The sequence below is a fragment of the Mus pahari genome, chromosome 7 (assembly GCF_900095145.1).
Source record: "Mus pahari chromosome 7, PAHARI_EIJ_v1.1, whole genome shotgun sequence".
Lineage (NCBI taxonomy): Eukaryota > Metazoa > Chordata > Mammalia > Rodentia > Muridae > Mus > Mus pahari.
Genome location: NC_034596.1, coordinates 32,646,385 through 32,660,651, shown reverse-complemented (window position 1 = coordinate 32,660,651; position 14,267 = coordinate 32,646,385). Strand labels below are relative to the sequence as shown.

The following is a 14,267-nucleotide window of genomic DNA, read 5'->3' as shown; positions in this document are numbered from 1 at the left end:
AAAGCAGTTTAAGGAAGAAAGAGTTTATTTTGGACCACACCTTGACATTACATCTGACCCAAGGAAGTATGTCAAAGGTGAAAATACACCATTTACTAAAATGACATATAAAAGAAAGCTTGATAAATACTTCAGAGGATCTGGGAGGGTGGTTTCTGAGTATAGTTCTGTTAGCACCAATGCACAGTAAGACCGCACTCATCTGCACGTATAGAATGGCCTTTAGAGGCTCTGTTCAGAACCTGGGTAGACATATTCCCCTGGGATGCAGCCAAGTAATTTTCTGCCGTTGAGAATTATGTAGAGGTTGAGGTGTAGCTCAGTATTAGAGCACTTACTGAGCATGTACATCAATACACAATGATGCAGAACTAACACTGTTAATAATAAGATCACACAGCTAAATCTAGCAATTAGAGTAAACGCCTTCAAACCCTGCACTTAGGAGGCTGAAGCAGGTGGATTGTGACACTGTTAGAAAGACCATGCCTCAAAATAAATAAACAAAACTGAAAAGGAAAACAAGACAGGGCGTTGTTTATACCCTCATAACAGTGCGAAGTGGACACTTCTTTTTATTCCCAGTTACACTTGATCTTCCCAAGTAATATTACACCAATCCCTTCCACTTTTAACCCCTTCTTTCAGATAACAACTCCTTATTTTTAAGACCCACTTATGATCCACTTAAGCCTATTGAAGTAATAGCTCAGTCTCTTGGAGTTTTGTTTTCTCTAGAGGTGACACTTGGATGCCTGAAGAAGGTTGGAGACCTGAAGGGGTCTTTGACTCCTCACACTGTCCTCTGAACACTCAGGTTTCCCCGGCAACCTGATTATGTCCGGTTTTGTGAATCTGAAGCTGAACTTTCTAGTGACTGATACTTGATTTCTGATTTCTCTGCAATCTGGAAGTTTGGCAGAGCTCCTGGGCCTCGGCATCTTTACCTCGCCTCCTATTAGGCTCTCCTGAGTCGCCATTATAACTCCATTTGGGGCAAGTTGTAGTTAGTCCACTCAGTAGGCTTTGTCACAGTCCTGCCTCGGTTGATCCTGGGCATTGGAACTTCCATTCCCACTGCAGGAGCACACCTTAGAAATGCATCAGTGTGACCCTTGGTTGCCTTCTGACCTTGCTCTATAAACGTCATATCAACTAGTACCTAAAGTTCAGTATAGGTATCCCTGCAAATGTTCAAGTGTGAATGCAGAATCTTTTTCTCTATAACCACCTTGTGAATTTACCTGGAACATTTGCCAGTCTCAGTTGTCCCCATGCTGCTCCCTGCTTCTCAGTCTCCATTGTACCCTCGGGCCTGCTTGTGTCTCATCTCTCCGGACGAGAAAGAGAGCTTTTAAGTCTTTCTTCCTCTCATAATTTCCCATACACAACCCAAGACATGAGGTAGGTGTCAGAGAGTCACAGGTGGCAAAAGTCCATTCTTGCACTATCAATTAATTGAATTAATCAATTAGGGAAGCAGGGAGCAGAACCCATTAACATAGATAATATGGAAGAAACAAACATAATTTTTCACATATGACAGAATTAGGAAAAAAATCTTCCTGTACCATAAAATTTTAATTTATATGCTTATTGGTGTTAATAAGCATCGGCACCAATGCTTTTCTGAATGTCTGTATCTTTATATTTTCTACATATTAATCCAAATCTCCCTTTTCAATTCCACACTAGTAACCCCCTAATACGTGCATACACTACACACATACACATATATACATACACAAACATTCTGTAAATGAGTTGGTGGATGGATAAAGAAGTTCAAATGCATGGAAAGAAAAATAATCTTTTGAGATAGAGTGATTCTGTTTTTTAAGGATCTCTCTTGAATGTGTTAATAATCCATTGAGATGGTGCTAAGTAGGCAATGTGTCCACCAGAGTATCTCCCTGCTCTGCCTCACTTTCTCTCCTCTCTTGCTTTACTTTCTATTACATCCTTTCATTCACTGCAAACTCTGTCATGGTGTTTCAACTTCCACAAGCTAGAGAGACTGCACAGGGCTAGGCTCTCTAACTTCTGCTTCTGTCATTACTACGTTGCATTTGCTTCAGATCCTAGCCCTGCACATGTGTCCATCTCAAAGCTTCTTGCTCTTTTCACATCCATTATAGCCCTGGATATCTCTTATACATCATCGGTTGGTGAACTCAACCATCTTGTCAAGAAAGCCTGTAGTAGCTGAGATCGCAGTGCCCATGTGGAAGTGATGCTCCTGGTATTAGCATTGATAAAGGACAAAAGTGTTGGCAGTTTCTCCATTCAGTATGAGAAAAAGGGAGAATAAATACTTTCTACTATCGTGAAAGACAGGAAATGGGTATGTGTATTTATGCTAGAGTCATGAGTGGTGGAGATATTCACAAGCAATGCCTCTAATTATTCTGTGGGAGATCTTATAAGATATGGAAATACATGTGAGACATGTTGGGTCATGAATTTGATCGTGAAATAGTATTTGGAACATAATGTCATGGCGTGTGTTCATACTTAACAAACTTTTGGGACAGAGCCTTGATATCCCTCAAACTCCTTCAAAATTCATATTGAATGCGAAATGCACAATAATGATTAATAAGCATTTAGAAAGTTATTAACACTAAGTGAAACTAGAAAAAAATGGGTTCCTCTCTCAATATAAGTAAACTTTTTAGCAACAGAATATCCCGTAAAGCTATCTGTCAGCAAAATCTACTTGTAAATTGGTAAATCTACTTGTGCTATGTAAATTACCCAGCCTTTGACTTGTTGTTACAACTGAATCACTGAGTAAAGGAAACTTCCTCATCTATCTAGAGGTCAGTGATCTGACTACATCTGTGAAGCTTGCTCATTTTTACCACTTAATTATAAACTATGCATAAAACATAGGTTCAAGTAGTTCTTATATAAATGTACTATCTACTTAAGTATAAGTAAATGAATGAGTGAGGAATTCCATAGATTCACAAAAATGAATGTGTTTGGAGATAAGCAAAACTTGAATGTGAGTAATAAATCTCAAGAATCCATTGATCATGCTTTTAGAACAACAATGTACTACAAAAATACACCCAAATTATAACTCATTTTAGGTATAAGACAGCTTTTAACTAAATAGGCATCACTACTGTTTTATGCACTAACACTAATGGCACAGATACATCATACTTATCATCAATACAAAATATTCCAGCAAGCAGAATAGGTGAGAACAGGCAGAAGTTATCTGTGTTAAACAAAGTCCTTTCAGTCTTGTGTGTAATTCAACATTGTTCTCAGTTGATAGAACAGCTAATATTTCTAACCAGTGGATTTTTTAATGTTTTAGGAGGAATGTCCAACTGCCTTAAGAATATATAGAAATGAGTAGTTTGAATATATACCAAATTTAACAAATAAGGTGCTTAGAATCTATGTGATATTCCAGTCACCATATTGTCCCTTTTAAATATAGTGGGATGTCTTTGTTTAACTCCTCAATTTAAAAAAAAAATCTCACTCATCTAGTCTTTACTATGACACCTGAGGGTATGTAGTGATATAAATAAAAGCTGGTTATAAACTCTTAAACATAAAGCCAATCCCAAGATTTATTTTCAACATACAGTGCTGAGACCATAAGCTCATGAATCTCAAATACCTGCTTATATCAGTAAGAGATGGTGCTTTTCTTTAAGAGGGTCAATGAGTGCATTCATTCATTCAATAGGGTCTTGGCTTTTGAGTAGGTGTGGCTGCTGTAACTAAAAGGTTGATTCCAAACTCAGCTGAATGCTTTTAGACCACGCAGTGTCCTTCCAAAGCATCCTACAACAGCTTTGTGTGTGTGTTTGTGTGAATGCATGCTGTGTGGTTACCAGGAACCAAACTCAGATCCTCTGAAAGGATCTTATGTGCTCTTCACCTCTGAGCTATCAGAAGATGCCTAAAATATTTTCATGGATAAGAAATCTGGGGTACAGAGATTAACTAGTGTAACCCACATTTAATAAAAAAGACCAGGGTGTCTCCCCTAACAGATTGGCTTTAAAAGATTCTGACTGCACAACTATCCTGTTTAGATGACCTTGCTTCCTGTGTGCATATTTGTTTGTGTGTTTATATAGTTCTCATGGTTTTTTGTTTTATTGGTTTGTTTGTTTGTTTGTTTGTTTGTTTGTTTTATTCCTTGACAGCTTGGAGACACAGCTATTCGGAAAGAGGCCAGAACCTCAAGCATCTACTGGATAACTCTGTGTCCAATACTCCTGGACAACCATATGATTGTGGTTTTGGTTGTATTGTTGATAACTTGCCATGACTTAAGTCAATAGTGAGCACAGGAGAAAAGAATAGATAAATGATATTACTCAGGAAACCTATTAGTGCTTTGTAAATATGCCTTAATTTTTATTTATTTCCATTTTTCATGTGACTAGCCCTTTGAATTATTCTCAAGTTTTTGAAGTAAAAGCTTGGTTTTATACAGGATATCCTCTCTTTGGCCCACTTACAAAGGCTTGATATTTATGTTCATAAACAGTTAATCTCAATTCTTAAATACTTCCTGTGACTCACACACTCTGAGATCAGAGATGCCCATCATTTGGTGCTGATTTTTCAATGTTTTAAAATGCTTTATACATAAAATAAGCAACATATACTACAGTTAAAACCACTATGACTGCACATTTAATATTCTCAATATGTATGTTCTTATTGTGTATGGGGGGGGAAAGAACCATTGACAATTCAAGAGTGCAAGGATGTGCTTCCATGATGGTACTCAAAGACAGAAGCAACTGTGCATTTTAGGAAATTCAGTTTGCGCTGAAACTAGGCTCTAAACAGTGCCCATCCTGGGAAGAACTAAACCTCTCCATCGGGAACCAAAGCCCAGTTCACTCTAGCTAACGTCTTAAGTGAGAGATCTACACAGCCCTTCCATGCTTGGGGCTCAGCTGTGGTTGCTACTTCCTACCCGTGGCCAGCTACTGGTACCTGTCTAAACCTTGTCTTTGGCTCCCGATAAACCTGCAGTCGGAGCAGTGTTCTCTCCCCGCAGCACTTGCAAATCCGATTTTTATGTATAACTAAGTGCTCTTGGTTTTTGCTTTACCTACTGCCAGTGCCTGGTTTCTAGCAGGCCTGTCCCTAAGCCAGATCTGGCCTATGTAATGCTATTTGTAATGAGAAATCTAAACAGGGAATGGCAGTGAGGCATGGCAGGAATGTGTTTCCATTGGAGAACTCAGCGCAGAGAAAAAGTATAAGCAAAGCCGTGTCCAGAAGGCCTTTTCAGCTGGCCAGGACGGAAGACTAATGTTTTTTTACATAGGCTGTTACCCTGGCAGCCCTTCCTCACAGATTTGCTTTTTCTTTCTCATCCCCTCCCCCCACCCTCCTTCTCACCCTTCTCTTCTCTTTTCCTTTTCTCTCCTTTTTGGACCCCGCCGCCTGTTTGCTCAGGTGGACAGTGACACCATTTGGAATGAGCTGCACTCGTCCGGTGCTGCACGCATGGCTGTTGGCTGTGTCATTGAGCTGGCTTCCAAAGTGGCCTCGGGAGAGCTGAAGGTGAGGTCTGGGTTGCATTAAGTGTGGGAAGTCTAGAGAAGTTGCTGAAACAGAGATGTTGTTGTTTGGGAAATGGCTGGGGTGGGGGGTGGGGGGCGGGGGGGGGCGCGTAATACGGGGAAGAAGACAGAGGGAGGAGGCCAAGGAGATGACCATCGAGGTGTGAGCAGAACTCCTCTGTAAATAGTTGGTGACCGTCCTGCTTGAAGAGCCTTCCTTCTCTCCAGAATGTTCTGTATTCAGATCATACTGGTGTATTTGTAAGACCATAGACATGGTAAGCAAAACCGTGATCCATGTTTAAACTACCATGTTCTCTATGTGTGCGTACGTGCGTGCGTGCGTGCGTAAAATTTGTCATGCAATCCATACGGTCTCTTTTGAAGTGACTTAAAAACTCTGGTTACTGAGTAGTGTGTATAAGCTGAGAATACCACCCAGAGAGAGGAGGGGGAAAAAGTCAAATACCAGACGACAACGGAAGGACTGAGAGGAAGAAGGAAACCGTTTTGATTAGGGGAGTAATGATCCAGAGTATGTTTTTCCATGAAAGAACTTCAAAAATGAGCTATGCTTTATTGTTCTTTTCTTTTATGGTCTCTTCTTTTCTACATCCTATGAAAAGAACAATGTCCATACCCTAACGTTTCCAGTCTAAACAATTTATAAAAGCCAGAGACCTGACAGACATTGACATTTTATTTGGTATTTTAACAGTGCTATTTAAAGGTCTGCCATGTGTGTCTTGAATGTAGCTACCCCAATAAACTTTGTTGGTGCTAACACAGTTTTTAATGCACTAGTTCACACACTTCATAACGTGATCTCGTATGGTGATTGATCTGGTATTTTTAGCAACTCTAAGGCTTGAGGGTAATCTATTATGACCAGCAACATAGGCACCTTGTGTTTTGTAAATCTAAGGTAAAATCTAAAAAGGATTATTTTTCTTCATGCTAAATGAATTTTTTATTCAACCTATGCTTGAATCTTGTGATTTAAAATGTAGGGCAACATCATAAACTGTGGTGTCATCTTTCCCAGGGGTCAGAATTTATAGAAATGAGCTTTGGATGAGGTAGATTGTGGGGGGTGGGGGTTGTTGTTTTAAAAGACATGTCTGTGTACATTTGACAAGATTTAGCCTCTGGACATTAACTGCTCATCTAAGGGATTAATGGGGCCATTAATGAATGTAGCAGTTAATTTTTAGACTTTATCTTTGCAAAAGATAAATGAAAAGGTCAGAAAGATTCAGCTTTCGGGGCAGGCTTTGCTGTGTCCTGTAATGACTTGGGGATAATTACTCTTATTTCAGGGATGTCATGTATTATGAGAAGTTGACATATTTAAAGAATAATTAAGAATCTTATTTTCTAAAGGATTCAAGTGGATATCAATAGCCTGGCTTCATATTACAATTTGTAAATGTGTTGTTGCCATACCCACATTTGATATCAAGAGATTTTTTATTACATTAGCATTGACAATTCCTAATTGCTTTCAGAGTGAGAAATTTTAATTGGTAATTTAGAAGCCTTCTTAATTAGAATTCATTCAGTCAAGAAAACCTAGATGGGGCTGAATACACAAATTTGTGAGTGATGAAAATGAAACAAATAATTCTATTTTTAGCGGGCAATCACTTCAAATGGCCAGTTATAAACAAAGCATCAGCACACTGTACTACGGACATATTGACCACCAGCTGTACTAACATGGTTTTATTTATGTTAAGAGCAAGAATTCCTACAGATGCCCTTCTCCTCCTTGTTAAACAGACAGTAGGCATGCTTTTAGAAGAAAGTATAAAAGATATTGAAAAAGGCTCTGTCGGCCCAGGCTCCTCATCTCGTTCCCGTACCTTTTGCAGATTTTCATAGCTTCTCTGGGCTTTGTTTCCTGACCTGCTACCAAGCAGGTCTGAAGAGGTTGCAAATTGTTCACGGTGATGAAATTGAGCTATTTGCAGATGAGAAAATCAGGTTTGAGTCTCAACTATGTAGCTTCAGCATACAACATAAGTACATATTTCAAATCCAAGTTCACCTTGCTTTGGTGAACATTACCAGTTGTGGAGTTAATTTATCTTTCTGATTTCAAGAACAAAGGAAAGAAAGAGAGAGAGAGAAAGGGGGAGGGAGAGAAAGAAAGAAAGAAAGAAAGGAAGGAAGGAAGGAAGGAAGAAAGAAAGGGAAGAGAGAAAGAGAAAAAGATAAAATAAAATAAAATAAAATAAAATAAAATAAAATAAAATAAAATAAAATACAGGAACATGTTAACAAGCATGAGTGAACCCCTGATAATTGCTGATTTGGGAACAGGGAAATCACACTGGAAAAGTAGAAAACAAAATGACTTATAGACACTGTTAAGAATTCAAAAAATTAAGCTAGAGTCACATTTGTGAACCACTAGTCAACCAGAAGTTGCCTCTACTTACCTGTCACAGGTGCCAGTGTCCAGCCTAGTGGGCCTGCAATGTAAGGGCATTGTGTTCATGGCCTGTGGGTTTACTGTATTCTGATCCAAGGAAGAGATGGGAATGCTCATTCTAGCACACTGTTAAGTAATACTATGGCAATGAATAACAAAGGGAAAATAATTTAAAATCCACTTTTTTTGGTCATTTTCTGTCTGCATTCGGTTCTCACATGTTTTACCTATTTTCCTAGAAAATATAAACTCTAATGAAGTACAACTGGCATAGCATAATGTTACTTATTTTATGATAGTACATATTTATCTTAGAAAATATAAAAATAATTAAGAGCTATTTGCCAGACTGGTGGGCCTTAGATAAGTGATAAACTGAGAGATGAGCTGGAGGGAGACTATAGGGACTGTAAGAGATATAGCATTATTCCAGAACACACAGAGAAAAGAAAAACAACAAAGACGTTTCCTGGGTCAAACCTTGAACCTTCTTCATTTGACATGGACTATTCCACTCACTTCTGAGCTGCTCTGTCCTTTCTCCCTGGGGAGACTAATAAGCCAGAAGAATTCCAAGAGGGAATCCAGCAAAGGTGAAGGGCTTCAGATTAGCATTTAAATATAGCACATGCTGCAAACGATAGCGGTAAACTGGTATAGTCAGTACAAAATGGAAATGCTCAGCAGAGTGGAAAGAAAATTATGGAAAACTTCAAGCTTTCTGGGATTTTAGCATGACACATCCTCTCTCTCTCTCTCTCTCTCTCTCTCTCTCTCTCTCTCTCTCTCTCNCNCNCNCACACACACACACACACACACACACACACACACACACACTTTCTCAGACCTACAGATTCCCAAATTAGTTTTCAGTAGCACGGGACACACACATTCTGAAAATGTTGGAATTTTGGGTATACTGGAAGAATACATAAATAAAATTCTATTTTTTGTTAAGACTAAAATGCTTTAAACTATCAAAAAGTAAGTGAGTAATTTTTTTTAAAATGGAGTAGATGGCTATGCATGGTTCAGAAAGACAGGAATGATCTAGCTATGAACAAGTGGTATCTTAAAATGAATTTATAGAGTGTTAGACAAAATAAACATGGAATGAAGAAATATCTCTAAAAGTTAATACTTGCTAAGCTCATTTAATAAACGCCTAGTAAGTTTATTTCAAGAATTCCTGTAGGGGTTTATTTTGATGCGACTTTGAAAATGTTGCACATGCTTGAGTAGCCTCCACCACTTATTCAGAAAGGACAATAAATGCTAAACTGTCTGACCATCTAACAATCTCTCTCATGAGAGTACATATGGCCATGTCATGTCACTATGTTAACATTCTTTGAGTAAATACTAAAGTCAGTTTGCTTGTGGTGTGCCCTATACTTAGGGTCCCCTTGAAGTACATACCCCTGGCAGGATACCTGCCTTAAAGACATCAACCAGTCCTTTCAGATCCTGCACATAGTAAAGTCTAAACTTCAGAACCTTCTATTTCCTTCCAGACACTGCATTAGGGCCTTCCTGTAGTGCAAGTAAGTGGCTTAGTCCTCTTCTTTTGTTGCTATAATTATTTGATACACATGAAAAACAAGATGACCCAGTTCGGTGGTTAAGGCCAACAACTTCTCTTGCAGGGGGTCTGGGTTTGGTTCCCAATCCCAAAGTGGCAGCTCACAGCCAGGAGTTCTGACACCCTCTTTGGACCTCTGCGGAAATCAAAGATGCATATGATGCAGGTAGAAATATATTCGTGATATACAGGTAAAACATTCACACACCTAACGTAAAAATAATCTCTTTAAAAAACAAATAAATCCATCTAAATTCAAAAGGCAATAAAATGGCAAGCCCTCTCTGATTCCTTCATTTGCCTCAGGACATAGGGAGAATCATGACCAAGTTAGCACCTGCTCACAGATAGAGCATTCCTGTCTTTCTGAACCACGCATAGCCATCTTCTGCTTTAAAAAACATTACTCATTTACCTTTTGATAGTTTAAAACATTTTAGGCTTTATAAAAAGTAGAATTGTATTTGTGTATTCTGCTCTCATTCTCCTTATTTTCAAATCATGCTGTGAAGCTGTGTGCATATGGATATGTACCTGTGACTCACTTACTTTTAGAGTAATAACGCATTCCTTACGTTAAAATATTCAGTTTATTCTTCTGTGTGCTGTTTTGGTTATAGCCAACATTTGTTCTTTGAGCGATACTGCATGGACACTTGAACATGCTTTCTTTTTGAACTATGCATTACAAGAATGTCCAGTTACTAGTTTAGCCGCATAGTAAATTTTTGTAGGTAGCGCCAAGTGGAATTCCAAAGCAATTTTGCTAAAATAACGACAGCAAAAATACAACTTTGTAGCCTGTAAATTCTTGCTTACATCATGGCAATAAGAAAATTGGTAAAATGTATCAGGATGAATATATTCAAAACTCCACAGATTATCAAAAAGGCTTACATCAACTCAAGAAACCTGTGTTAAAAGCACACTCGCTGAATCCTAATGGGATCAGTGAGGTTTGTGGTCTCTTAAGTCACGCCACCTCCATCTTGCCTTCCCAGGACTAGTACAGCTCTAACACATAGCAATGCTCATTCTCAGAGAAGGCCAGGAATTTGGCAGGCTCTCCAGCTGTAATGAGGATGGCGTTCCATTAGAACCTGATTGCCAGGGAGACGCCTTTAATTTGTTGTGTCTGGTCCTTCTCTATAAGATTAAAAGGCTATCCTTGTTTGAAATCACTCAGGAATCACACAGTATTAAAGCCCTTTCTCTCGAAAGCATTTATTGGAAAACTAAAAGGCAATCCAGAACCTTCAAGTGAGCGGATGCATAGCTGTATGGTAAATAATAGGCAATAGATTCCTGACAGTCTAGCAGGTTACAAGAATGACAAGACCTGGCAATGTGTATACCCAGGGATGTGGTCAAGCTCAGAAAAGTTCTACAGAGGCCCTAAACTCTCAATTCAAGCTGATTTTGAGAGTCTGCTCAAACAAGAAGTGGAGGGCAAGGTTAGCTGCCCAAATAGATACACTAACACACTTACATACACATGATCACCAAATAGATACACTAACACACTTACATACACATGGTCACCAAATAGATACACTAACACACTGATATACACATGGTCACCAAATAGATACACTAACACACTGACATACACATGGTCACCAAATGGATACACTAACACACTTACATACACATGGTCACCAAATAGATACACTAACACACTTACATACACATAGTCACCATCACAAAGACTAAGGCATTAAGTGACCACTCAGCTAACAAAGCCAAAGTCAGTGCTGCATACAGCATAGAAAACAGACTTTATAAAAGTAGTTCAGAAAACTACCAAACAAAACAGCTATCAACTAAAATAACACACACACACATACACACCCCACCAGAGAGAGGTAGGGCTCTAATGTTCAGAGACTCCATCACACCTGTTTTAAAAGTTCACTTTTCTTTTTGTCCTTTCGTTTATTCTTCCTTCTCTCATACAATACATCTCAATTCAGCCTTTTCTCCCTCCACTCTTTCCAGTGCCCCTCCTTCCCTTTCTCCTAGATCTACTGCTTCTCCTGTCCCCTTTCGAAAAGAGCTGGCTGCAATATGTGTCACCCACTGATCACCAGCACCAGGGTTGGCTAGTCCAGTGGTCTTTCCTTCCCTCACCTCTCCATGTGCCTGTGTCCCATCCATTTCCCTTGTCCCTCACCCCCTACTGCCTGTCACTCCTGAAGCTGCATGATCATTACTGAAGAGAGAACCATCTTTGGTCAAGGATATACAGGTAACTGCAATCCCCTGCTAGAACTCCCAAAAGTCCAACCAAGCTCCCAAAAGTCTACCTTACAACAACAACAACAACAATAACAACAACAACAACAAATAACAGCAACAAGTAGAGAGGCAAAGAACAATAAATTTTCAGGTAATAAAAGACTCAGTAATGTGTGTACCAAAGGTAGCTCAGCTCTCAGACTTAGTAAACAAACATACTTTAAATATGTTTTTAAAAATGAACAAAACGTCATTTTAAAAGATTAGTGAAGTAGATAATTTCCTACAAAAAATATTAATTAAAATACATTAAATAAACCCAAGACCAAACAGGGATTATGAGGTTAAAAATATATTAATGTAAAATTTAAAAATGCCAAGAAAGCTTAATATAAAATATAAACAGGTAGACAGAGAAACGTAAACTTGAATATAGCAAAATTGGAAGTGTCTATTCTCAAAAATAGAAATGAAGATATGTAGAATTTCAAAACAGCAGAATAATATATTATCAAATCTACCAATCTACACAAGATAGGACTTCTAAGAATGGACGAGAGAACATTTCAGAAAGACTTAAGAATGGTGGCCAAGAATTCCCCAAATTTGATTTTAGGAGTTAATCAACATACTCAGAAAAACTCAGCGAACAGCAAGTAGTATAATGTCATAGAAATCTGCATCTAGATATATCATAATGGAACTGTTGAGAGCCAAAGATAAACTTGAAAATTATAGGAGAAATTAACTCATTCATGCTCAGGAGCCTTGATTCACTTAATGGCTGACATCGCATGACAAGCTATGAAGACCAGAAGCAGTGGTGACTTATAGTGAGAAAAAGGTCACTAGCTAAAGTCTATCTCACTAAAATAGTGTTTCAGAAAATGAAGGCATGTTGGTACCAGTCAGTCATGCTGAGGAAGAGAGAAGAGGCATCCTGGGTTCTGCATTCAGAGCCAGCTGGGCTAAATAAAAAGACTTAGAGAGAAGGGGAGAGGGAAGGAAGGGAAGGGGGGAAGGGGAGAGGAAGAGGGAGAGGGTGTGGGAGAGGGAGGGAGAGGGAAGAAGGGAGGGAGAGAGAGGGAGAGGGAAGGAGGAAGGGAGAGGGAGAGAGGGGGAGGAAGAGACAAGGAAGGGATGGAGGGAGGTTGGGAGTTAGAAACTTTATTAATTAATTAAGGCTAAAGCAATACAAAAGCTAAGAGAATTTCATGCTAGGAAGAAGTCTTATTTTAAAAAATTACTAAAGGGAGTTTCTAAGAATATAATGAAAAAACATTAGGCTTGAATCCCCCCAAATTACCAAAATAAAAATAAGTATACCAGAATTACAAATTAGATTATAAATATGGGCTCATTTTGATACTCCTTTACTTTTCTTTACATTTTATAATTCCAGTTCAATTTTAGTGAAATTTAAAAATGTCACACATTTTATCATACTTGCATGTAATAACTTTCTTCTTCTGGTGACATATCTTATTATTGAAAATTAGATATTCTAAAATGACAATTTCTGGATTTTTTTTTGTTTTTTTTTTTGAGTTTAGTTTATTTGTGTTTTCCTATTTTACTCTCTGGTTTAACGTCTACTTTCAAACCATGAACCCACCAAAATATTTTCTTTTATTTTACTTTAAAAGATAAGGTTTTTATATTTAAGCATTTAATCTATGTTTTGTATACTTATGTGTCTACATACTCTTTTTTTTGGTTTGTTTGGTTGATTTTATTTGGGTTTTGGAACAATATTTCTTACTGTATTTCAGGTTAAGCTGGATCTCCCTAGGTAGATCCAGTTGCCCTCAAACTTATAACTACCCACTTTCCTCATCTTTCTATGTGCTGGAATTAAAAATTAACAAGATCTTATTTGTTTTGGTTTGGGAAGTGTCTTTGGGGAGACAGGAGCTCACTGTGTTTGAGGCTGACCTCAAACTAGAAATTCTTCTTCCTCACTTTTCTGAGTAGAGGAATCCCGGGTATGAGACACTGTATTTAGCTAACATGAGGTATTAAGTTGCTTGTTTCACTGTCCCATATGGTATTATATGATCCTTTCAGGATTCTATGGTGGCCACTTAAAAGTATCAGGTTTAAGGATCCAAATATCATGACAGGCCTGTGTGTTTATTCTAATAGTTAATATTTACTTTGTATATTTTGAAACTTGTTTTTTCATATAACATTGTTATATCCCTTTAGAAATTTATTATGTTTAATAATTACTTGACTAAATCTCTCTAAATCTCTTTGCCTTCAATACCTATATAATGTTCATATGTCAGAGTGAACTTTTCTTCCATTGTTTAGTATTAACTTGGTGTATTATTTACTGTAATTTTACTTCAAAACTTCCCCACTATTGTATTCTAGATCTCTACCTCATCTCCTCTCTCTCTCTCTCTCTCTCTCTCTCTCTCTCTCTCTCTCTCTCTCTCTCTCT

General features: G+C 38.1%; 1 protein-coding gene across 13 annotated transcripts in view; it reads left to right on the top strand.

Annotated features, from left to right (window-relative positions):
• Hdac9 (histone deacetylase 9) overlaps positions 1-14,267 on the top strand; it is an 822,768-nt gene that overhangs the window by 638,671 nt on the left and 169,830 nt on the right. For all 13 annotated transcript variants that reach the window (XM_021201632.2, XM_029540516.1, XM_029540526.1 and 10 more), the window contains one exon: positions 5,455-5,562. In XM_021201632.2, the coding sequence (XP_021057291.2) occupies positions 5,455-5,562 (108 nt within the window). The remainder of the gene's footprint in view (positions 1-5,454; positions 5,563-14,267) is intronic.